The sequence below is a fragment of the Xyrauchen texanus genome, chromosome 2 (assembly GCF_025860055.1).
Source record: "Xyrauchen texanus isolate HMW12.3.18 chromosome 2, RBS_HiC_50CHRs, whole genome shotgun sequence".
Classification (NCBI taxonomy): domain Eukaryota; kingdom Metazoa; phylum Chordata; class Actinopteri; order Cypriniformes; family Catostomidae; genus Xyrauchen; species Xyrauchen texanus.
Genome location: NC_068277.1, coordinates 13,640,799 through 13,667,325, shown reverse-complemented (window position 1 = coordinate 13,667,325; position 26,527 = coordinate 13,640,799). Strand labels below are relative to the sequence as shown.

Below are 26,527 nucleotides of genomic sequence, written 5' to 3'. Positions count from 1 at the left end.
AAGGCATCAACGCTAGTTAAATAGGACTAGCATCTAGTGACAGGACTTTAAATCTACTCCAATATTTCGAGGTAAGGCTGTTTCAACATGCTGATGTACTAATACGTCGTGCTCCATGAACATAACTGCATGTAATGTCTACAACTCGTTTGCATTTGTAAATGCATGTCTTTTATTAGTGCTCTGGTAGCTGTTGTCATTCAAAGCGGTGTTAGTGCCTAGTATTGCATGTTAAAAGGATGCGATTCAAGTTCTTCAATTGTGTACACTTACTGACAGATAAAATATATGCATGCTGGACCGAGATAAAGTGAACATCTATGCAGTTTTAACACTTTAACACTTGGTTGAGCTAACGATAGCTAACCTGCTATCTTGTCATTGATGGTGTAATATTGATATTTCACATGATGACTTAAGATACGATACATTTTTATTAATTCAAATACAGGGTAAGCATGATGTTGATGGAGGTTACCGCTTATCCTGGAGCACAGGACAACACACATGTCCATGTCATAGTCCATAGTCTAATTGACAATGCTTCCCTAGCACAGCCTGCTGAAAATCACTGCATGCCATTTGAGTCACAAGATGATGCACATGTTTTGTTACACTGGGATTGCCCTGTCTTTGCCTCAGATTAATTTTGGAACTTTGTATTACTCTTGCAGATACAGTATATTAGGTGGCATTTCACTGAAGTGATTAAGAAACTGTGACTTCATATTCTAAAAGTGTCTTACTATTTCAGCAAGTGCTTTAGAAGAATTGATGTGGCTATTATGTTAACTTGGCCACATTTACAGTATATCTTCATATGAAGCGAATGGTTTCTATCATTTCCTGAATAATTTGCAACTTTCCGCTCTGGTTGGGCCAGCTCACCCTGCTTTGTTGTTGTCTCCTCTTGCCTTCCATTTGCTTTATTGCACAATTGCTCACTTTGCTTGCTGCACAATCTGGCCTCATTGCTTGCCCATATCCCGGAAGGATTAACGTGAACTTGATAACACGATAATATAAGGTAGTCTGCTGGGATTAAGCTCATTGGGCCCCAAGAGGCCTTTTTGGCCTTCATGGTTTTAACATGTCTTTTTAGTCTTTCTCTTGGATTAAGAATTGCTACTTTCTAGATGCCGATTACCATTCCTGGAGCCGCAAGTTCGTATTCAGGGTGTGCTGAGTGACTCCAGCAAGGTCTCCTAATCAACCAATTTGGCCCGATTGCTAGGGAAGGGTAGAGTCACATGAGGTAAACTCCTTGTGGTCGCGATTAGTGGTTCTTGCTGTCAATGGGCCGTGTGGTAAATTGTGCGTGGATCGCGGAGAGTAGAATGAGCTTCCACATGCTGTGAGTCTCCGCGGTGTCATGCACAACGACCCACGTGATAAGTGCAGATTAACTCTCAGAATCGGAGATAACTGAGACGTCCTCCACCACCCAGATTGAGATAACCGCGCCACCACGAGGACCTACTAAGTAGTGGGAATGGGGCATTCCAAATTTCGGTTACATTTTTGCTATAGCTATGTTGATGTTTTTTGTGTATCTGAATGATATTGCCTCATGTAAAACATTCTGAATGAAATATTATCAATCTACAGTTTTATTTTGTTTTTAATAGTATCAGTACACCGTTATATATTTTCAAGGTTGACTGATCTTTCAATATTTGGGATCTCTTGGCAACCTGGACAATATCAGTCGGTCGGTCGGTACTATAAAAAAAACCTTAGATTGATAATACTTTATTTTAGAATGTTTTACATAAGGCAATATCATTCAGATACACAAAAACATCAACATAACAAAAATTATTATTAATATTTTTTAGAAAACATTGTGTAAAATTAGCATTTAATTGAAAAAAAAAATTCAAGTTCATTTGCCATCATTAAATTGTATTGTGTATAGAGGTGTTTCTTCAACTTCGGGCACATTTAGCCCTGTTCATTTCTAGGAAGTAAAATCCAATTATACATTAAAAAAAACTTTTTATTTAATTTGTCTGTTAACAGTGTCCAGCAGTGTATGTACATGTCATTACAGGAGGTTTATGTCATTTTTGTCAAAAAAAAATTATTCTGAAACTCATGAAAATTACCGCCACAGTGTCATTTCCACTATATCTCAAATTCTGAATTTTGTTTAACAGAATTCCGTGGTGGAAATGACACTATGGAATTTTTTTTTTTTACATTTTAAGTAAAAAAAACAAAGAAATGGCAGACTTCTTCCTAAGGATAATTTAGCTAACATTTTATGTGTATTAAATACAGTACACATATTCAAATCATATTTTTCTCACTCTGCAAAATTAAAGCTTGGTTGGAAATTATGCCCAAACAAATGATTCTGCTCACAAGTGATTATTAAACTAGAATCTTTCTGTTTTCTTCAAACATTACATGTCTCAAATTAAATTTTGAGCATTCTCTTTATTGACTCTAGTTTTAAACATGGAATTATATTTATTATGGATTTTTTATAGTTTAATATTGAAAGTCTAGGTCTGGGACAAGGCTAAAACAATAAAATAAGTGATGAATGCATGGTAAAGAATTAAAATGTTTAAGTCATTTTTAATGTGACGTATGATGTCACATGAAAAGTACAGTTAAAATAGTTTCGTTTTAATAAAATCAACCCCTGGGATATAAAAATTGCCAGAAGTTGAAAAACTCCAATATGAGAATACCATCATGTGATCTAAATATCAGCATCAAAAACATATATTTGTCAACCACGTTTTTACATTACAGTGTATATTCATTTTTGTAAGCCGTTATGTAACACTTTTTAAAACCTTTGGCAGTGTGTACCAAATTAGTATGACCTAAAATCAGATGTGACTCAGAAATAGCTGTCTAAATAATAGCATCATGGTCTGACCACTCACCTGATGCATCACTCCACCATCTTTCCCCAACTATGTCCAGGATTTCCAGTTCTGGAAGTCTTCCAAGCTCTGTCACCTATTTGAATGGGGTGTTCTTGTAATTGCAAGTCTGTTGTATGGAATCCAAGACAAATACCACACAGTTCATTGTCCATGTTTAGGAGAAGGGCATGTTTAATTTCATTGCATAAAACTGATATTGCTTAATATTTTAAGATCAACCAGATATAAAGTATGTGATGTAAACTGTTATTTTGTCAACATGCAGCTACTGTATGAACTAGTCTGTGTGGAAACGGTGATAAAGTTTATATTCCATAATCTTTCCTGCTGTATGGTGTTGTGTGGTTCAGATGGTATTGCCCTGACTGTCACGTACCAACCTTTTAATTCTGGGAAGTACTCAAGGCTTTGCTGTTCAAAAGAGATGGGGAAAAAAGATAAATGTCCTATTTAAAATGTTTGAGCTAAATGCCAGGATCATTTGGGGATTTTAGGCAATTGTGTCACCATTCAGTACAGGTGTCTAGTCTATAAACTGTAAATAATGATGCACAGCAAAGTGTGTGAAAGCTATTCCTTTAATAGCTTTCCTATAAATTGTGCATGGCTAAGTTGTTGTATCAAGGTTTTAGTTGTAAAAGTGACTTAACTGGATGTCAATCCAGTAAGCTCTATCGCTTAATACTTAAAACTTTTTACCCCAACTTTTCTAACCCCTCAATTTCAGGTTCAAGAGTGTGTGGTGAGGAAGCATATCTGAATAATGACAAACCCTTATGCACACATTGTTGAGCCTCTGGACCCCCAGAAGCCTGACCATAAGTTCTACAACTTAAGGAAGCTTGCTGACCCTAGATATGGTAGGAAAATACCCCATTTTTATTTATACTTTTTGAATTATTTAAACTTTCAAACAATGTAGGTTTAAGTATAGTCGTCCTGCAGGGTTATTGCAAGCAAAATCACTTTCCCAGTGAATGTAGACATAACTGTGTTCCTCTCTGAGTTGGTCTCAGTACTTTTGAATTCTTATCTTGCATCTGCTGCTTTTTTATAACCGCTTGCCCCTTTCTTTAAAGATCACCTTCCATTCTCCATCCGTGTGCTGCTGGAGTCTGCAGTGAGGAACTGTGATGGGTTCCTGGTGAAAAAGGATGATGTGGAGAACATCCTCAACTGGAAGGTGACCCAAAGTCTGACCGTGGAGGTGCCTTTCAGACCAGCACGTGTCATCTTGCAAGACTTCACGTAAGTTTGAACCAGTGTCAGAAATGTAATTTTCCATCAAGGGGCATTATATGCCCCCTGAAATTAATTTCCAAGGGCTTTTTTTTTTTGCTTTATGAACGTGCAATTATTTCTAACCTTTATAAGAAAGAACTCTGTGTCACCAGTTTATATTCTCTCATAATTTACTCACTTTTATACTATCCCAGATGTATATGAATCTATTTCTTCTGCAGAACAAAAACAAAGATTTTTAGAAGAATATATCCATTCTGTAGGTCCACACATTGCAAGTGAATGGTGACCAGAACTTTCAAGCTCCAAAAATTACATAGAGGTACATGAAAGAAATCCATAAGACTCCAGTGGTTTAATATATGTCTTCTGAAGTGCTACAATCACTTTGGGTGAGAAACAGGTCAATATTTCAATCCTTTTTACAGTAAATCTCCAATTTCACTTTCACATTCCGAAAGTGAAATTGGAGATTTATAGTAAAAAAGGACCTAAATATGGACCACACTTATATCACTTCTATATACATGGATTTAACCACTGGAGTCTTATGGATTACTTTTATGCTGCTTTTATGTAATTTTTGGAGCTTGAAAGGTCTGGTCACCATTCACATGCAATGTGTGGACCTACAGAATGGAAATATTCTTCTAAAAATCTTTGAAAACCCTAACAACTTGCAGCTTTTTTAGTACTTGTGAACAAGGTTTCATGTTGGCTATTGTATTGAAAATGTTAAGCTGTGACTGTTGATTTGTGTAAAGTTTCTTGTCTGGATACATTTAAATGGACTGAGCAGCTGTTGTATCTGATTAACTCTGTGTTCTACTCTGGATAGGGGGGTTCCTGCAGTGGTCGACTTTGCAGCCATGCGTGATGCAGTAAAGAAATTACAGGGTGACCCAGAGAATATTAATCCTGTCTGTCCTGTGGATCTTGTCATAGACCATTCCATCCAAGTGGACTTCAACAGAAAGTAAGTCTCTGACTTTAACTAGAAATTTTATATATTTGTTTTTTGTTATATACAAGTTCTCATGATCAAATTTCTTCAGGAGATTCAGGTTGCATGAAAGGGTGTTTTTGGAGTATTTATCTATACCTTTAATTCTAAATAAAATGTGCAGGGTGTGGGTGCTTTATGTTTACGGGTTAAGAGTGCTAACCAAGTCACGGGAAGCACAGATAGTGAGGCAAAGGAAAATGCTACTGCATATCCTACAGTTGTGCCTAAACAGAGTTGGAAAATTCAGTTGTTCTTTTCTAATGTGGACACATCATTACAGGGATGTGCCCAAAGCCAAATACCTTATTCTGAAAGGCACGGATAATGACTTCAAAATGACTAACGGATTAATCTGAATAATATAAAAAAATATTAATTTCACTGATTATCCGAAAAGCACAAGGATAAAGCGACATTTTAAATGTATCCAAAATTACAATGAATTTATGAATCTGTGCAGCCAATATTTCTAAAGTGTAAACCTTATGAATGAAAATGTGCACGTGTGATTTCAGATCGTGTGGCCGCAGTCTTGACTCCGTTTGTGGTCAGGAAACAGTCTGTCTGTAAACAGTTGTTGGAAAATTGACTCATGTCATGCACAAAGTAGATGTCCTAAACGACTTTCCAAAACTAAAGTTTGCTAATATGAAATCTGTGGAGAGGTTGAAATCATCTCATTTCCTGTAGCTATTATTAATCAGGTATTATTATATACATTTCCTTTATAAGCCACTCAATTCATACATATACAAATAATTAATGGTAATGTATGAGCATATTGACCTGTTTCATGTTACAGCACTGTATGTTTAACAAGTGTCTTGTAAGATTGTTTGTGAAAATTAGTTTTTCCATGCTCTTGAAAAATTAGTGTTTTGGAGATATGTGTTTGTCATCAGATAGCGTCGATATCTACATTTAAAATGACTTTTGAGCCGTTCCATCACTTTGCGATTGCCCAAGAAAGAGATGAATTACATCAACACTCGTTTGCTTTTCTTTGAATTCCTGGATGTCATCCTCGAAATTTGCCACCTGAATTTCTCAACCCGTATTCAACAACCTGAAATTGAGAGCTGAATTTCACGACTTGAAATTCACCTCTTGAATAATAAAAACTTGAATTTCACAACCTGAATTTTTTTTAGATGAATTCATACAAAATATTTTAAATGATCAGTAAAGTGTTTCAATTACATGAAGTCATTTTTCAGGATCATGAATTTGGAGGCTTTTTCAAATTCAAGGTCTGGTGATAAAATAATGGTGTCCTATCATAAAAATTCCTGATAGACTTATTGGACTTTCACCTGTTTGTAGGCTGTATTGATTTTATTTTAATATGTTTAAATTATATTTAAATTTGTTTATATTATTCCATGCAAAAATGTGTACTTGACATTTCATATTTAGCTTGACACCTCTTGCCTCCAGAATAATGTTGTTATACATGCACAGACAAATTAAAATTCTGTTTCATGCAGATATTAATATCTGAAATACCAGGAGAAACCACAACATAATTCACAGTTAATGTAGTTTACTAATTCGGCTTCATCTGGTAAGATAATTTTTTTATAAAATAATAATTGTATAAAATTATTATTATTATTAGGCTATTATTATGAAAAGGTATATACAAGGCATGTTTTATTAATAGAAACTATAATGTAAGAGTGATACTTAATGTCCATTTAATTTAGTTTTGACGCGCTTCCGGTTTAAGCCCCGCCCACACTGTTCTATCCAAATGCAGAGACAGATACAGATTATTTTTTCATATGAACAGATATGTATACAAATACAGATAATGGCTCTGCTGCACATGCCTACATTATGATTTATCATAGCTTCAATTAACTAAATTGTGTCTTAATTACCACTTGAAACACTTTGCATAAATGTTATCAATGGTCAAAAGGATTATCATAATATCAGCCATTTCAGTGTTTCTTCTGTTTATCTATCAACAGAATGATTGTTCAGCAGGCAAAACATTGAGAATCCTTACAAAAATATATTGTTGAAAAAAACCTTTTTTCTTATTTTAAGGTCTGACAGCCTTCATAAAAATGAAGAACTTGAATTTGAAAGGAACAGAGAACGATTTGTGTTTTTAAAGGTAATATTTTTCAATGTATGTTGATGAATGTATTGACAATGAGTTGCATCTTTTAGTCCTTGATGATGATGATGATTGCATGTATTAACTAATGTTATCGTCCACAGTGGGGTTCTAAAGCGTTCCGGAACATGAGGATCATTCCCCCAGGTTCAGGAATAGTACATCAGGTCAATCTAGAGTACCTGGCCAGGGTTGTGTTTAATCAGGATGGTTACTACTACCCAGACAGTCTGGTGGGCACTGACTCCCACACAACCATGATTGACGGGTTGGGAGTGCTGGGCTGGGGTGAGTTACACTAATCAAGAATCCCCTTAGATTTCTTTACATTTAGCTGTAGTGAAAAAAAAAACATATAGTGGATTGCTAGTGGTTTATCTGCAGTACAAGTGTGATAACACTTACACTTACCACACTTTTACTGCAATATGGGAAACTGCAGGAATTCTGCATCCAAATTACCACACTTTTACTGTAGTACTGAAAACTGCAGGAATACTGTGTCCAAATCACCCCACTTGTACTACAGTACTGAAAACTGCAGGAATACTGTGTCCAAATCACCCCACTTGTACTACAGTACTGGAAACTGCAGGAATACTGTGTCCAAATCACCCCACTTGTACTACAGTACTGGAAACTGCAGGAATACTGTGTCCAAATCACCCCACTTGTACTACAGTACTGGAAACTGCAGGAATACTGTGTCCAAATCACCCCACTTGTACTACAGTACTGGAAACTGCAGGAATACTGTGTCCAAATCACCCCACTTGTACTACAGTACTGGAAACTGCAGGAATACTGTGTCCAAATCACCCCACTTGTACTACAGTACTGGAAACTGCAGGAATACTGTGTCCAAATCACCCCACTTGTACTACAGTACTGGAAACTGCAGGAATACTGTGTCCAAATTACCACACTTATACTGCAGTTCTACTGTTCTCTAGATCTGCACTCTGAATTCCTACACTTAACACATTTGCTATACTTCCCTAAATTCTTCAAAATCTTACCAATTACCGCAAACACAATGTGGGCCGATCAGGGTTGGACTTGCCATCTGGAGAACTGCGCGGGCTGGTGGGTTGGCTGTGAAACGTGGCGAATGGGCCGTGATGAGCTAAAATGAGCCGCCGCGTTATGCAGAACGGACCACAAAACGGTGCCGCAATATGCAGAAAATATTTGTGTGTGTGTGTGTGTGTGTGTGTGTGTGTGTGTGTGGGAGAGAGAGCTCATGCAACTGATGATGCATTCTCATCTCAGCGTAAGATGTGCTCAGTGTTCACTCTATTTACAGTTGAGCGTATTCAAAATATATTTGCATAACCTATATTTGAAAATGTATATAGGAATTTTATTTGCTTTTTACACTAATACTGCCCTCATAATGTTCCTTCATCCGAATAGTCCGGTAAGATGGAAGCACAACAAGGTGCTAAGGAAACACTGGCTGCCTCACTTCACTGAGTCATGTATAGGAGTATTTAGTTTGCTGTGTCTGGATATTTACACAAGAAAAACCCATCACTTTCTCCATCACTTTTTTGCTGTGTTCTTGTTTGTGGTGTGTGTATCTCTGTGTAAGGTCCCCTCGGTTACATAGCAAAGGTTCCGACCTATTAGTTTAGATCTCATACAGAGCTGAATAGAATGCCAGAATGTAATGTCAAATTGGTAATTACATTAATCACGTTAAGAAATCATGTGTCAAACATTGTAAATTAATCGCATGCGTTAATTTTGACAGCCCTAGTTTAGAAACTTAAGAACTGCAGTTTTGTTCAATGGGGATTTGCAATTGTTACTCCATTTATACTGCAGTGCAGCTGTTTAACTGCACTGAACTGCTATCATTTTACATTTTCATTTTGCAATGTACTGCAGTTATACCAGTGTGGAATGCAGGTACACTTCACTGAACTGTAGTAGTACTACACAGACTTTCATTTGTACTGCAATCAGACTGCAATTTAACTGCAGTTCATTTTTGTAAGGGAAGAAAGCACAATCTCATTGAGTAGTGGTTGGCACATATGGGTTTTTCAAGGGCAAATGCCGATACCAATGTCTAGATATATAAATCCGATAAACGTAGTACAATTTAACTAGAGTAAATCAGATGTACACAAAATTTATAAACAAACACTTCTGCAATATCTACTCAAATTTGCATAAACTTGAAAAGGAAAAACCTTTAAAACAGAAAGTGTCAACTATCCATTGACAAATCTATTTGTACATTTTGGAACTGACACAAGGGAAGGCTAGCACTTATGTTAATCGGGCAAATGAACACAGTTATCGGCCAATATAGATGATCATCGATATATCGGTCTATCAATATTATTGAGTTCTCAATTGATAATTAATTTACAAGTATACAATATGTTTCTAATAGCAGTCTACGTTTCAGTGTCTTGTCAATTTAACATGTTTTAACTCGTTATAACTGACGTATCGGTGGCAGATATTTATTGACGAGATTAAAATGATTGGCATATTGTTTTTTTTACACGAAAATGCTGATATGAAAAAATGTGTTTTATTTGTGTAAATTCAAATGCGCAATCCAGAAATAATAATAGCCACAATAATGTAGAAGGGTTGGCACTCCTAAGAACATGTAATATTACATTTTTATTCTTTCTTGCCATAAATGTTGTGATGGCGGCACATACCTATAGAGATATGATGAGGGGTACACATAGCTACATCATGAGGGAACCAACTAAAATGCTTTTAAACCAGCAGACTTTGACTTCTGAGACATCGGTATGATATCCATTAGTGCTGCCTAATAGACTTTAGACTATAATTGCAAAATGGACTTTCTTAGTTACTAAACAGTAAAAGGCTGTGTTTTAAAACCTAGTTTGCATTCAGCGCTTTAGTCAGCAGAAGTACAAAATAAAAAAATGTATATCAATCGTGATGTTAACTTATTTAGCTATTTTTGTGTCTTATTTATGCTTTTATCATCTATTTATCTTTCATTGTGGCTCTCTTTGGCCTGTGTTCAACAGGTCCAATCCATGTTCTATTGAAATTATGTATTGTGCCAACCATAAAAACACTTTGCACTTTTGTACATTGTATATTTTTAAAGCATAATTCCTAAGTAAAACCGTGATCTGATGACAAAATTAGGTATGTGGCAAAATACCGGAATCGTTATCGGCCTAGAATTGTTTCGCTAAAATCTGTATCGTGTTGGCCAAAAATATTTATGTTGGTGCAACCCTAGTTTTAAACCTAGATATCTTTGTGCAGGTGTGGGAGGTATTGAGGCAGAGGCAGTCATGTTGGGTCAACCAATCAGCATGGTGCTGCCAGAGGTCATTGGTTACAAACTACAGGGGACACCCACCAAATACATCACCTCCACTGACATAGTCCTTACTGTTACCAAGGTATGGAATTCATGTCATATCTGTAATTGAGAATTGTGATCAACGTGAATTTATCATTGAATTTATATTTTGAATATAAAAAAAACAGCATTTGCGGCAAGTCGGTGTGGTTGGGAAGTTTGTGGAGTTTTTTGGCCCCGGTGTTGCCCAGCTGTCCATTGCTGACCGTGCCACCATCGCCAACATGTGCCCCGAGTATGGAGCCACTGCTGCCTTCTTCCCTGTAGACCACATCAGTGTGCAGTATTTGGAGCAGACCGGTAGGTTAACCCTGACCCCAGATCATTTTATAAAGCCTGTGATGGTGTTCGACTCAGTTAATCTCTGAAATGGAGAAAGTGGAATTGTTGTTGCTACTGGCTACAAAGAGTAATTTGAATACCCCCTCCCCCCACACCACCTTTCTACCTTTGCTGTGTACTTGCCAATGGTTTACATGTATGTTTTTTAAGGGAGGGATTCAGAGAAGCTGAGTTACATAGCTCAATATCTGAAAGCAGTGGGCATGTTCAGAGACTACAGCAACACCGCTCAAGATCCACACTTCACTCAGGTACTCGACATACACTGAATATGCTGTCATTGCACAGACCGATTTCCTCTGGCTACAGCTGTCTTCACCTCTGAATGCAGAATTAATATCTGTTAAATGTGTCAAAATTCCCTATTGACTTGGCCCTTAAGCAACCACCCTCAGCCTGGTTCCGGGAATGTTTTCGCTGGAAAATGTAACAATCTACTTCCCCGCTCCTTCTCCTTCAGGTTGTTGAGTTGGACCTCAGTGAGGTCGTCCCCTGCTGCAGTGGTCCCAAGCGGCCACATGACAAAGTGGCTATATCAGACATGAAGCAGGACTTTGAAAGATGTTTAGGAGCCAAGGTACATGTCACAGTAACACCTGAGAAAACACATCTTTCCTTTCATCCTAGAAATGTCCTAGACTTCGAGATCATGCTCTATTCTGTTTAGTTGTTTTAACACAATCTTAAGGTATTTCCAAGTTGTGAAAAAAGACAATGGGTAGTTCAGCCATTTTTACCTTTGTCTACAGCAAGGGTTTAAAGGATTTCAATTGGCCCCTGATCATCACAATACTAGTGTACCATTCCAGTATAACGGGGCGGAGTATTCACTATCCCACGGATCTGTGGTCATTGCAGCTATTACGAGCTGTACCAACACCAGTAACCCCTCTGTCATGCTGGCAGCAGGTATGTGTCTACCCATAAAGATGCCAACTTTCTTGCATTAGTGGCATATGTTAGATCGTATTCCCCAAAAATGAAATTTCTGATGTCACCCTAACATCATATTTTTTGTATGTGGAGCGCTACAGTTTATCCTGATAGCTTTGTCTGGACAATAGTTCATGTGATAGTTTTGTGTGAAAATTATATAGGCTTCAAGCAACATGTGCTCATGTGTAGAGGATGACATAATTTTATTTATGGGTGAACTATCCCTTTCATGGAGAGATTTTGATTATTTCTGAGCTTGGAGGTCCAATGTATGTATTGCCAAGCTCAATAATTATTTGTCATTTTATTGTTGAATGTTTTGTTATTGTAATGCAACTCTTCATCATATTCATCTCAGGTCTCTTGGCCAAGAAGGCTGTTGAGTGTGGTCTCAGTGTCAAGCCATATATAAAGACCAGCCTATCTCCAGGTAGTGGAGTGGTCACCTACTACCTTAAAGAGAGTGGAGTCATGGACTTCCTCACACAATTAGGGTAAGACAATGGTGATTTCCATTTGATAATTTTGTCCCAAATCTAAACATTTCAACAGTGTTTTACATTTAAACGAATAAGTCTTTCATCATTTACTCACCCTTATGCCAACTCAAACTCATATGACTTCTGTGGGACACAAACGAACACATGTCATTTTTTGAAGGATATTTATGTTATTGTCAATAAAATGCAAGTCAATGGGGTCCACACTTTTAGGCTCCAAAAAGAATTTAAAGGCAGCATAAAGGTAATCCATAAAACTCCATTGGTTCAATCCATGTCTTTTAAAGCAGTCTGATTGGTTTTGGGTGAGAACAGACCATTGTGTAACTCCTTTTTAACTATAAATCTGTCTCCTTGGTGCACTCATGAGAGCTGCTCGTTCACCCTCCCTTCCTGATGCTTTTAAACAGTTTCTCACCCAAAACCAATCATATCTCTTCAGAAAACCTGGAATAAACTACCTGAGTCGTATTGATTACCTTTATGCTGCCCTTATGTCCTTTTTGGAGCTTGAAATTTTGGAACCCCATTGACATGCATTTTCTGCACAATAACACATAATATGTCCTTCAAAGTTCTTCATTGTTTTATGAAGAAAGTCATACGAGTTTGAGACAACATAAGGGTGAGTAAATGATTAGATCATTATCGTTTTGTGTAAACTATCCCTTTAATATGATACAGAGGCAGTACAGTACCCAATTAATGTATCCGTTATATTTGTATTGTCTTTAGTTTTGAGGTTGTTGGTTATGGCTGTATGACCTGCATTGGAAACAGTGGACCCCTTCCAGAGCAGGTTGTAGAGGCAATTACTCAGGTACACACATTCTAACTCTTGATTTCACAAAGTTTTTGATTAATTCTTTCATATTAATCCAATTTTTGGAATGTTAACACAATTTTCTTCTCTCAGGGTGATTTGGTAGCTGCTGGTGTCCTGTCTGGAAACCGAAACTTTGAGGGTCGTGTTCATCCCAATACACGGGCCAATTATTTGGCTTCTCCTCCACTGGTCATTGCCTATGCCATCGCAGGCACAGTGAGAATAGACTTGGAAAAGGAGCCCTTATGTAAGTGAGGTGTTTATTCAAATTCTTTTTTAATTCTTTCTGGGTAATACACATATTAAGTTGACAGCCAGGAGCAATATGTCGGAACATCTGTGACTCATGTGGTGTCTGGTTGTTTGGTTCTTCATTAAGATAATGATTTGGTAACTGTTTCTGGTTATTTCTTGGTCTAGCGGTGAACTCTGAGGGAAAGAAGATTTTTCTGATGGACATATGGCCCACGCGAGAGGAAATCCAAGCAGTGGAGAGACAATTTGTTATTCCTTCCATGTTTAAGGAGGTCTATGAGAAAGTGGAGGTACTGTTGGCTAATAAACTCTGTTATTATTGCCCCTTCTTAACAAAATCAGTCCCAAAAATAACATTAATATATGTAGTTAACAAATAATGTGGACATGGGCTTTTTTATTATTATAATTTTTTTTGTTGTGTGGTTAAAATATATGAATGTATATGAATGTATAAGACAAAATATATGTTAGTTGCTGTAAACGTTCGCTATTTATTTTTAAAGGAATATTTCACCCAAAAAGGAAAATTCTCATAATTTACTCACCCTCGTGCCATCTGATACATGTATGACTTTATTTCTTCTCCTGAACATAAACAGAGATTTTTAGAAGAATATCTCAACTCTTTAGGTCCATACAATGCAAGTGAATGGTGGTCAGAACTTTGAAGGTCCAAAATGCCTTTTATATGCTTTTTGGACCTTCAAATTATGACCACATTTCACTTGCATTGAAAGAATATACAGAGCTGAAATATTCTTCTGAAAATCTTAATTTGTGTTCAGCAGAAGAAAGTCATATACATCTGGGATGGCATGAGGGTGAGTAAATCATGTGATAATTTTCATTTTTGGGTGAACTATCCCTTTTATTTTTACTCATATATTTCCTTGATTTTATTAATAATACTGTTATTATTATTATTATTATTATTAATAATTATTTCATATATATTTAGAAAATAAATGAAAGCTGGAACTCCCTGAAAGCCCCCTCTGACAAGCTGTATACCTGGGATCCCAAATCTACCTACATAAAGTCCCCACCTTTTTTTGAAGGACTGGTATTGTACACTTTCTCTTTTTTTTCATAATTAATATATATAAATGCATTCATAAAGTATTCAGACTCCTTCATTTTTTTCACATTTTGTTATGTTGCAGCCAAATGCTAAAATGTGCTTGTCATTATGCTTCATACCCCATAATGACAAAGCAAAAACCAGATTTTTTATAAATTTGTACATTTATTAAAATGAAATATCACATTGACATAAGTATTCAGACCCTTTGCTATAATTCTTGAAATTTAGCTCCGGTGCATCCCATTTCTCTGGATCATCTTTTGAGATGTTTCTACACTTTGGAGTCCACCTGTGGAAAATTCAATTGGTTGGACATGATTTGGAAAGGCACACACCTGTCTATATAGGGTCTCGCAGCTGAAAATGCATATCAGAGCAAAAACCATGCCATGAGGTCAAATGATTTGCCTGCAGAGCTCAGAGACAGGATTGTGTCAAGACACCGATCTGGGGAAGGCTACAAAAATTATTTTTCAGCTGCATTGAAGTTTCCCAAGAGCACAGTGGCCTCCATAATTCTTAAATGGAAGAAGTTTGGAACAACCAGAGCTCTTCCTAGAGCTAGCCACCCGGCCAATCTGAGCAATCGGGGGGAGAAGGGCCTTAGTAAGAGAGGTGACCAAAACCCTGATGGTCATGTGGAAATGGGATAAACTTCCAGAAAGGCAACCATCACTGCAACATTCTTTAGACCTTTAGGGGGGTGCTAGGGATTTTTTTTTATTGATTATAACCTTGAGTTTCCTTCATATGGCAGAGCGTAAGTCCAGTGGGGAGAGTGTGTTATCACTAGCTGTGAGTGCTCGCTCACATGTGGCTTTTCTGCTTTAACCCTATTTTGAGGAACATCATTGTTCTATAGCTCAAAAGTTGTTTTTCTCATTGTAAACAAACTGTTACTTTGTATCAATGTTTGCTTCTACTATATAATTCTTTGTTTGTTTGTTTGTTTGCTTGCTTGGTTGGATCTGTGTTCAGAGGGTTCTTGTTTGATGCTGAAGGCATCTTAATGTCTCAATTGGATTATACATAAATATTGAACTCTCATGTCTGAATCTCCTGTTTCCCATTCTGGATTACTGTACCTACAGACTGAACCTTCTTACCTGAATTTTAACTGGATTTTCCCACCGCTTTTTTACCCAGCTTCATTATGTTCATAAAACTATGGTCTGGTGAGAGATTGACTGCTGCCAGATCACCATTAATTCATACCTGTTGATTTAGAAAGGACTCTGAAACTGCATGGTCTAAGAGATAGACCAGTTATTGACTTTTGTGGTTGAACATATCTGACTGCAAAGCGTTTAAGTGATTGATGTTTGTTTATATGCTTTATTGTTCACCCTGTTCATTCTTGTAAATACACAAGGTTAAATCTTGGCTTGGAGAATTCCCCTCATTTATTTGTGACCTTGTGTAAGGATTTATTTAGCCAGTGTTACAATGTCTGGAGGAAACCATGCACCGCTCATCACCTGCACAATACCATCCCAACGGTGAAGCATGTTGGTGGTAGCATCATGTTGTGGGGGTGTTTTTCAGTGGCAGGGACTGGGGGACTGGTCAGTCAGGGTTGAAAGAAAGTGGAACACAACAGAATTCAAGAAATATCTTGAATGAAACATGGTCCAGAGTGCTCAGGACCTCACACTGGGCTGAAGGTTCACATTCCAACAGGACAGTGACCCTAATCACACCACCAAGACAACGCAAAAGTTGCTTAGGAATAACTTGGTGAATGTACTTGAGTGGCCCAGCCAATGTCCGGATTTGAACCCAATCGAACATCTCTGGAGAGACCTGAAATGGCTGTCCAATGACAGTCCCCATCCAACCTGACAGAGATTGAGAGGATGTGCTGAAAAGGATGGCAGAAAATCCCCAAATCCAGGTCTGCAAAGCTTGTCGTCATACCCAAAAAGAAATGAGGCTTTTATCGCTGCCAATGGTGCTTCAACTAAGAGCTGAGTTAAGGGTCTGAATACTTAATGTCAATGTGATATTTCTTTTTTTTTTTTGTTAATACATTTTCAAAGTTATCAAAAATCATTTTTTTTGCTTTGTCATTATGGGGTATGGAGTGTAGACTGATGGGAATTGTTTTTTTTTTTTTAAAGCATTTTAGCATAAGGCTGCAACATGAAAAAAATGAAGGGGTCTGTGTGTGGGTGTGGGTGTGGGTGTGCGCACGCATGGTTTATAAGATAATTACTGTAGGCTAGAACATGCATATCAGTTGCTTTGCTGCTTATAAACTTCTAGACCCGGGAGCTGCAGTCACCAAAGTCCATATCAGATGCATATGTACTGCTCAATTTGGGAGATTCTGTGACCACAGACCACATCTCGCCTGCAGGAAACATTGCACGTAACAGCTCTGCTGCTCGTTACTTAACTGGCCGTGGGTAAGACATTGACACTTGCATGCTCACTTAAGTATCAAAGCACTTTCTAGTTTTTGATGGTGTCTACAGTATGAGGTATTCATTTAATTATTTTTGCAAGAATGTTTGATATTCTCTCACAAATGCTTTTATTCCTAGACTAACTCCGAGAGAGTTTAACTCATATGGTTCTCGTCGAGGCAATGACGCAGTTATGGCTCGAGGCACATTTGCCAACATCCGCCTCTTTAACAAGTTTCTAAACAAGCAGGCACCCTCCACAACTTACCTTCCTACAGGGGAGACGGTATGAGATTTTGATCTTTAAAAAGTTCTCAATTTAGATACATATAAAGAGTCACATCATTGATGAGGAACTTGATACCATTATATTATTAATATTAAATCAGATTTAAATGTGCTGCGTTTCTAAAGTATACTTTAAATAAAATCACCACTGTGACTAACACTATTGTATTTTTTAACACTATTTTATTGCTTGCCTATATTTTTCCTTACAAACAGATGGATGTGTATGATGCAGCAGAAAAATATCTGCAGGCTGGTCAACCTCTCTTGGTTCTGGCTGGTAAAGAGTATGGATCAGGCAGCTCCAGGGATTGGGCTGCCAAAGGACCCTTTCTGCTGGTGAGACCTTTACATCAACATCTACGCTCACCAATCACTTTATTAGGAACACTTGTACACTACATATTCATGTGATTATCTAATAGCATCTCCGAATGCACAACACGTCGAACCTTGAGGTGGATGGGCTACAACAGCAGAAGACCACGTTGGGCACTTAATTAGGACATTCAGTACATTCAGTACATTCAAGGGCTGTATATTTGGTTTGACCATAGTCAAACATTACACTGCTGTTACATTTAGACATTTGAAATGAATCATTTACTTTCTCATGTAGAAGAATGCACATTTAGGACACATTATTGGACAGAACAAGCAATATCTGCCTGAATACCTTTTGTAGGGGAAAAAAAAAAATCTTAAAGAAATGTACTAAGGTGGCAGAGGGGTATACAACACATACAAATTAGCAAAGCAAATAAAAGCTGAAAACACAACTGCAATAAGCCATAACATGACAATTAACACAACAAAATAAATAAGATTATGTATGTATGTAATGTAATGGTTATAAAAATGCTGTACTTGCAGTTGAAGTCAGAAGTTTACATACACATTAGCCAAATACATTTAAACTCAGTTTTTCACAATTCATGACATTTAATCATAGAAAACATTCCCTGTCTGTGGTCAGTTAGGATCACTACTTTATTTTAAGAATGTGAAATATCAGCATAATAGTAGAGAGAATTATTTATTTCAGCTTTTATTTCTTTCATCACATTCCCAGTGGGTCAGAGGTTTACACACACTTTGTTAGTATTTGGTAGTATTTGCCTTTAAACTGTTTAAATTGGGTCAAACATTTTGGGTAGCCTTCCAGAAGCATCTCACAATAAGTTGCTGGAATTTTGGCCCATTCCTCCAGACAGAACTGGTGGAGTCAGGTTTGTAGGCCTCCTTGCTCGCACACACTTTTTCAGATTGAGGTCAGGGCTTTGTGGCCACTCCAATACCTTGACTTAGTTGTCCTTTAGCCATTTTGCTACATCTTTGGAAGGATGCTTGGGGTCATTTTCCATTTGGAAGACCCATTTGCGACCCAGCTTTAATTTCCTGGCTGAAGTCTTGAGATTTTGCTTCAATATATCCACATAATTTTCCTTCCTCATGATGCCATCTATTTTATGAAGTGCACCAATCCCTCCTGCAGCAAGGCACCCCATAACATGGTGCTGCCACTCCCATGCTTCACAGTTGGGATGGTGTTTTTCGGCTTGTAATTCTCAACCTTTTTCTTCCAAACATACAATGGTCATTATGGCTAAAATCTTTGTCCCCATGTGCTCTTGCAAACTGCAGTCTGGCTTTTTTTATGGTGGTTTTGGAGCACTGGCCTTCTTCCTTGCTGAGCAGCCTTTCCGGTTTTGTCGATATAGGATATAGGGGTCGTTTTACTGTGGATATAGATATTTATGTACCTGTTTCCTCCAGCATCTTTACAAGGCCCATTGCTGATGTTCTGGTATTGATTTGTGTTTTTGCGCCAAATTTCGTTCATCTCTACAAGACAGAATGCATCTCCTTCCTGAGTGGTATGATGGTTGCGTGTTCCCATGGTGTTTATACTTGTGTACTATTGTTTATATAGATGAATGTGGTACCTTCAGGAATTTGGAAATTGCCAGACATGTGGATGTCCACAAATGTTTTTTTCTAAGGTCTTGGCTGATTTCTTTTGATTTTCCCATGATGTCAAGCAAAGAGGCACTGAGTTTGGTACAACTCTAATTGACTCCAATTAGCCTATCAGAAGTTAATTAGTTAATTGTCTAAATGCTTGATGTAATTTTCTGGGACTTTCCAAGCTGCTTAAAGGCACAGTTAACTAATGCTGGAGGTGCGCCTTCAAGCACAGTACACTACACGGCTTTCAAAGATGTTTGATTGTGGTACCGTTCATATTACACAACTGTCTGTCTTGTCATTGAAGTCGTAGAGTTTTCAAATTACACAAGGAATCGATGACAGGGGTGAACACAATACAAAACATTTCATGATTGACAAATCCCCAACGACTCTGCCTGGACTCCAAATTACGTTTCACAACAGAGTACACGCGAGAAGTGATACAAGATACAAAAACGAATGCATGATCATATATTATGCATTTCAGAATATGATGTGTATGTTTTTAATTGCCTAAAGGCCTCCTATATTTTATTGGTTACAATATGAAAACTTTCTTCCTACTGAAAAATCTACCTATTTGCTTACCTGACTGTCCAAGAGAATTGGCAATTTCTCTCCAACTCTTCTCTTGCTCCACCCGGTTGTGGTACAGTTTAGAGGAAACATCAAATGCCAATGTTCCACAAATTTCTCCTCCATTTCTTTGGTCCAATGAGACTTTCTTTATACCACAGCCATGCTAGTTAATGTTCTGTTGCAGGTACATCAGGACTCCTTCCACTGAAACTTCCCTTGCCCCGTTTCTTGCTCTCTCATTGGCTGTAGGTCAACGCTGCAGTTGTATTCAGTCAAAACACATTTCATATTGCGTGATTTGGAATCGCAGACAGGTCCAGATATTTAACATGCTAGATATCTCGTTGACATCGGCAACGCATTGGCACTTCTCTCAGATCGCGTCTTTGATAATTCATTGTGTTTGTCACTCATGGGAGCGAGCTCTGGTTTGCCTACGATTTCGGGCTTTTGTCGGCGATCTCCACAAAACTGTTGGCGAGTGAAAATCGGGCCTAAAATCGTGTAGTGTAAACTCTGCATTAGTGTATGTAAACTTCTGACCCACTGGAATTGTTACGAGTTTTAATGACTTAAACCTAAGTGTATGTAAACTTCTGACTTCAACTGTATTTTACACAGGAAGTAGAAAGAACAACACACAGTCGGTCTGTATTCAATCTACTCAACGTTTATTAGAGCAAGCATGTAATTTATATTCTTCATGAGACAATAAACAGCCAATAGTAAAGCGACAACAAGGCTTATGATCAAGGGGGAGAAACTGGGTACTCTGGAGTAATACAGGAACAAGGCCATATACAGATGCCATAGTCGTTATGCCATATGGTTGACCCTGTTCACCTCAAGAGGACAAGTATGACCTAATCAACTCAGAAATAAGTATGCTGCATAAAATGCAGAAACATCATAAAGAGGAAGAGAGAAACGGTCAGCAATTGCTAAATATAATGACTCAATAAGCGTGCACTGCAGCCTGCATCTGGGGGTCAACCGAACACACATGGAAGGCCAGAAACACACACACAGAGCAGAACAGCTTGTACAATTTCATATTTCTCATAGTCATTTAAATACATTTTTCGGGTTCAATACAAGTTAAGCTCATTCGAAAAAATAACTTCAACTCATCCCTCCTTTTCTTTAAAAAAAAAAAAAAGCTAAATTCTAAGTTACAGTGGGGCACTTACAATAAAACTGAATGGGGCACATTTTTGGAGGATTTATTGGCAGAAATCTGAAGTTTATAATTTTATAAAAGCATTAATTATTCTGTTAAACTCATGTATTATTTGAGCTGTAAAGTTGTTTAAATTGTAATTTTTACAGTTGTTTTAGGGTTTGTTGACATTGTCATGGCAGCAAAGTTGTACAATTGGCCATAACTTAACACAGAAAAGGTTAGAAAGTGATTTTATCACACTAAAATCATGTTAACATGCATATTATTTATGTCTTGCAGCTATACTTTTGAAACCGTGAGTATTTAAACTTTTACAGTTTGGCCCCATTCACTTCCATTGTAAGTGCCTCACTATATTTTTTTTTAAAGAAACTGAGGGACGAGTCAAAATAATGTTTTTATGGTAATCAATATTATGCCACAAATGCTGTCAATTCAGCTTAACTTGTAATGAACCCGGAATATTCCTGTAAGTGCACTGGCCAATGCCTGGTTGGGTTTCTACCAGAACTTAATGCACATAACTTCAACATTTGCTTGAATCCGTACCGGGCAATGCTGCAAAAATGACGTCACAATACATGCAGCTATTCTTGCTTACGGGTAGCTCTTATAAAGCTGTCCTGCTTCCGCAAAAATGGGCTGTATGGAAGCTGTAGCACCCTCGCAGACGCTGAAATTCTCAGGTGAAATGCTTTGTTCCCAGGTCAGCGCTCTCTTCTGGGTCTCTTTGACCGGGGAACTCTTGTAGTGACTTGCAGTGGGACGAGTTGCTCTGCATCTTCCAAGCAGCCTCATGATCTCTCATGCATTAAGTCAGACTGCCACATGACTTAAAATACAGTGCTTAAAAAATATATATATTTTCTGTTGATTTTGCTGTGTAGTGGCTTCATTTTGCTGTAATGTGGCTTATTGTCATTGTATTTTCAGATTGAATTTGCTTTGCTAATTTGATTGTGTTGTGCAATTCCAGTCACCATAATTTACAGATTTACAGAATATCTTTATGCAGTTTCAATGAGATTTTTCAGTGATGTCTGTATGTGAGATATCTCAGCCAATATGTTGTTTTTCTGCATTAATGTCAGTCTTTCTCTCAGGATGTATTAAAGGCTAGTGTGCTTCCCACTCAGTGGTTCTGTTATTCCATTTCTCCCTCAGGGCATTAAAGCTGTGCTAGCAGAGAGTTATGAGCGAATTCACCGCAGTAATCTGGTGGGCATGGGCATCATCCCTCTAGAGTACCTTTCAGGTGAAACGGCTGAAAGCCTCGGGCTCACTGGCCGCGAGCGATACACTGTGGTCATCCCCCCACAGCTCACGCCCAGAATGACCGTGGACATCAAGGTACTGCTTGACTCTGTAGTCTGGAAAAAAACAAATCTGAATTTTTGTGAAAAGAATACTCACTAGATTTCTGAGGAAATTCTAAATTAATCTATATATTTAAATATTATAGTCTCTAAGAGGGAGGATAGATTTTGTGGGAGGTAAAAACTTTTCAAAAGGTGCCTTAAATGTTGTATCTCAGTGGGATTTATCTGTTCTATGTGATGTCATTCATCTCTGCAGCTGGACACTGGTAAAGCATTTCAAGCTAAGATGAGGTTCGACACAGATGTGGAGCTCACTTACTTCCATCACGGTGGCATCCTCAACTACATGATTCGCAAAATGTCTGAAAATTGAAAAATGTATTAATTTAATGCTTTCTTCACGACGTTCCACACTAAACACACACATTTTTTTTTTTTTTTAAACTGACATGGATTTTAGTATGTTTCCTGTTAAATTTTGGATCTAAAGTCAACATCAACATGTCATGCATACTCATTTATTCAGCATATTTGAATCAAATACATTTAATCAAATGCTGTTTTTATTTTAGGGTATATGCAATCAAATGGCAGTATTGGTTTGGTTTAGGTTCAATTGGATTGAATGGGATGTTTGAAAGCATTAATCTTCTCCATTCTAACCCTTCCTCAACACTGCAGTCCCATTTTTGCTTTACTCTTTGTTTAGTCAATATCCATTTATAAATGAACAATCATTGTATTAATTACTGTAATGACATTGAACTTGGACAAGTTCTTTACAGATAAAAATTGTGCAAAGTATGCACCATGATTATAAAAAAAATACATAGAATTTTTTTTTACTTTTAAGATGTATAGATTTATTGTTTTTATTATTTTATATTTTTAATTCTGAAGAGTCAAGTAATGGCTATCCATTACTGATAAATTACTTCTAGAGTAAATTAATGAAAGACAATGGGGGCCTAAGTAACTCAGCGAGTATTGACACTGACTACCATCTGGCTGGAGTCACTCATCATGCCCTGCATTCAGACTTGCGACTCTAGCCAGTTCTCCTAAGCAACCAAATTGGCCCAGTTGCTGCCAATGTCACATGGGGTATCCTCCTCGTGGTCATTATATTGTGTGGTTCTCGCTCTTCGGTGGGGTGAGTTGTGCGAGGATGCCGCGGAGAATAGCGTGGGCCTCCACACGTGTTACGTCTCCACGGTAACGCACTCAATAAGCCACATGATAAAATGCATGGATTGATGGTCTCTGAAGTGGAGGCAACTGAGATTCGTCCTCCACAACCCGGATTGAGGCGAGTCACTATGTCACCACGAGGACTTAAAGCGCATTGGGAATTGGGCATACCAAATTGGGTAGGGAAAAAAAAAAATTATGAAAGACAATGTGTTGCCCAATCAACAGTTTAATCAAATAGTCCATTAGATTAATTATTTCAACAATATGGGCTTTGCTCTTTAATAAGCTGCAGCATATGTACTATACATTTGGAAGTGCCTATATTTTGTGTTGTGTACATAAACACCAGAAGAAAGTCTCTCTACTTACCATTCCAGTGTAATTACTTGTGTGTTTACACTTTGTTGAATAATTTGTCTTTATTCATCATGAAATATGTAAGGCATTCCTGTGCAAAGTGCTTATTCTCGTGAAGAAAAACTAAATCCATCCAAAGCTTATCTTGCTGATCCTGAGTAAACATAATAACAAAAAGGTGCTTGAAATCAGGTGTGACTTTGCTGACTTTGACAAAACGTAGCTGTTTCAAATACATACTCTTTTCTGTACTGTGCAAACTGTACTTTACTAAACTGTACGTTGTTGTAAAAACAGTTAAGGAAAAATTTAACTGCTTTTGGTTGAGTTCTTATGAGTTTCAGAGTAGACTAAGATATTGTTGAATACTTAGTGTGTGTGTGTGTGTGTGTAAGAGAAAATATCGTTATAGTTATTGTAGAATGAAGCCTTTCATCTCTGATTAAGGGATTCAGTCTCTGCAACATGAATGTGCATCTCTGTAATCCTGAATCTATAATTAAATTAGTAATATTTAGAATACCACTTTCTTTGACGCAACCAAAACAGCAGAGCAATTATGACATTATTCACAAACAAATAACACAGTCCTGTCTGTTAAAATCAGACCAGTTGTACCCATTCTATGGAGCGAAACAAATTTGTTCCTGATTTTGTAAACCTTACCTGTATGTTCTGTAATATCCTAAAGTAAATGAAAACTTTTACAGCTTTTTGTAATTTTTCAAGCCCAGAATGCCACACCCTCACAGTTGTTTCAGTAGATTAACCTCTATTTTAATAACATTAGGCATACAGTCACATTTTCAATGTTGTGAAACGCTTACTTTATTCAAATAAATGTTTGTTGGAAAACTTCTAACTTCTGTTGTTGAAAGTGACATTTGATGGCAACATATTTTATAATACATTATCAAATAACTTTATTTGTTAAAAAAATAAATACTTTGTTCCTAAACATTATTTTCCTACTCTGTGTTTTGGTATCCAAATGGAAGTTGTTCAGTTTAACTGCTAATAATAATTAGGGGTAAGACCAGAATTAAAGCAATAGCTCAACCAAAAATAAAAATTCTCTCAATTACTTGCCCTCATATGAGGTAAAGATGCCCAATTTATGATACCAGTGTTGTTTGATTTCACTGCTGATTTGAAATATGTCATTTAAACGCAAGCATGACAAACAGCTTTTTGATTTTCGGTGCTCCCCCCATTCAAGTAAATAGGAGTTGCATTGTCTCATGACTGGAAATAGCCTCCCGGGAGCGTTCCAAAGATGGCGGCCATTGAATGTATGGATGTACTTTTTCCATGCAGATGACCTGGTTTCTAATCCACATTTTGACCCAGTTTTCCCCAATTTTTTTAATATTGGTTACAGCCTTATTCCAAAATGGATTAAATTCATTATTTTCCTCAAAATTATACAAACAATTCCCCATAATGACAACGTGAAAGAAGTTTGTTTGAAATCTTTGCAAATGTATTCTAAATAAAAAAACAAACAAAAAAATCACATGTACATAAGTATTCACAGCCTTTGCCATGACACTCAAAATTGAGCTCAGGTGCATCCTGTTTCCACTGATCATCCTTGAGATGTTTCTACAACTTATTGGAGACCACCTGTGGTAAATTGAGTTGATTGGACATGATTTGGAAAGGCACACACCTGTTTATATAAGGTCCCACAGTTAACAGTGCATGTCAGAACACAAACCAAGCCATGAAGTTATCTGTAGACCGCTGAGACAAGATGCAGCATTGAAGGTCCCAATGAGCACAGTGGCCCCCATCATCCTTAAATGGAAGAAGTTTGGAACCATCAGGACGCTTCCTAGAGCAGGCCGCCCGGCCAAACTGAGCAATAGGAGGAGAAGGGCCTTAGTCAGGGAGGCTTCATCAGCATCATGCTCTGGGTATGTTTTTCTGCGGCAGGAACGGGGAGACTAGTCAGGATCAAGGGAAACATGAATGCAGCAATGTACAGAGACATCCTTGATGAAAACCTGCTCCAGAGCGCTCTGGACCTCAGACTGGGGCGACGGTTCATCTTCCAACAGGACAACGACCCTAAGCACACCGCCAAGATAACAAAGGAGTGGCTACGGGACAACTCTGTGAATGTCCTTGAGTGGCCAAGCCAGAGCCCAGACTTAACCCGATTGAACATATCTGGAGAGATCTGAAAATGGCTGTGCACCAATGCTCCCCATCCAGCCTGATGGAGCTTGAGAGGTCCTGCAAAGAACAATGGGAGAAACAGGCCAAAAATAGGTGTGCAAGCTTGTAGAATCATACACTAAAAGATTTGAGGCTTTAATTGGTGCCAAAGGTGCTTCAAAAAGTATTGAGCAAACATGTGTGTGTTTGTTTTTTTTTTGTTTGTTTTGTTTTTTTTAAATAAATTTGCAAAGATTTCTTCTTTCACGTTGTCATTAAGGGGTATTGTTTGTAGACTTGAGCAAAATAAATAATCCATTTTGGAATAAGGCTGTAACGTAATTAAATATGGAAAAAGCGCTGTCAATACTTTCCGGATGCTCTGTGTATATATGCTTTTTTTTTTTTTTTTAATAATAATAAGTCATGGGTCAGGAAAGTTCTAATTTTAGCATATA

General features: G+C 37.5%; 1 protein-coding gene across 1 annotated transcript; it reads left to right on the top strand.

Moving 5' to 3' along the window:
• Positions 1 to 25,158, top strand: LOC127658466 (cytoplasmic aconitate hydratase-like). Its single transcript, XM_052147792.1, has 21 exons — positions 1 to 71; positions 3,634 to 3,766; positions 3,986 to 4,154; positions 4,987 to 5,124; positions 7,210 to 7,279; positions 7,387 to 7,570; positions 10,562 to 10,701; positions 10,790 to 10,961; positions 11,154 to 11,254; positions 11,464 to 11,580; positions 11,753 to 11,912; positions 12,298 to 12,433; positions 13,175 to 13,259; positions 13,356 to 13,512; positions 13,686 to 13,810; positions 14,482 to 14,586; positions 16,873 to 17,015; positions 17,154 to 17,301; positions 17,520 to 17,642; positions 22,201 to 22,386; positions 22,612 to 25,158. The coding sequence occupies exons 2-21, from the start codon at positions 3,670 to 3,672 to the stop codon at positions 22,726 to 22,728; spliced, it is 2,673 nt and encodes an 890-aa protein (XP_052003752.1). The 5' UTR covers positions 1 to 71; positions 3,634 to 3,669; the 3' UTR covers positions 22,729 to 25,158.
• The last annotated feature ends 1,369 nt before the right edge of the window (positions 25,159 to 26,527 follow it).

Coding starts and splice junctions, on each gene's coding strand:
- LOC127658466 (XM_052147792.1), top strand. CDS start 3,670: ATGACAAACCCTTATGCACACATTGTTGAGCCTCTGGACCCCCAGAAG. Junction 7,280..7,386: donor AACGATTTGTGTTTTTAAAG/GTAATATTTTTC, acceptor TATCGTCCACAG/TGGGGTTCTAAAGCGTTCCG. Junction 13,811..14,481: donor AGGTCTATGAGAAAGTGGAG/GTACTGTTGGCT, acceptor ATATATATTTAG/AAAATAAATGAAAGCTGGAA.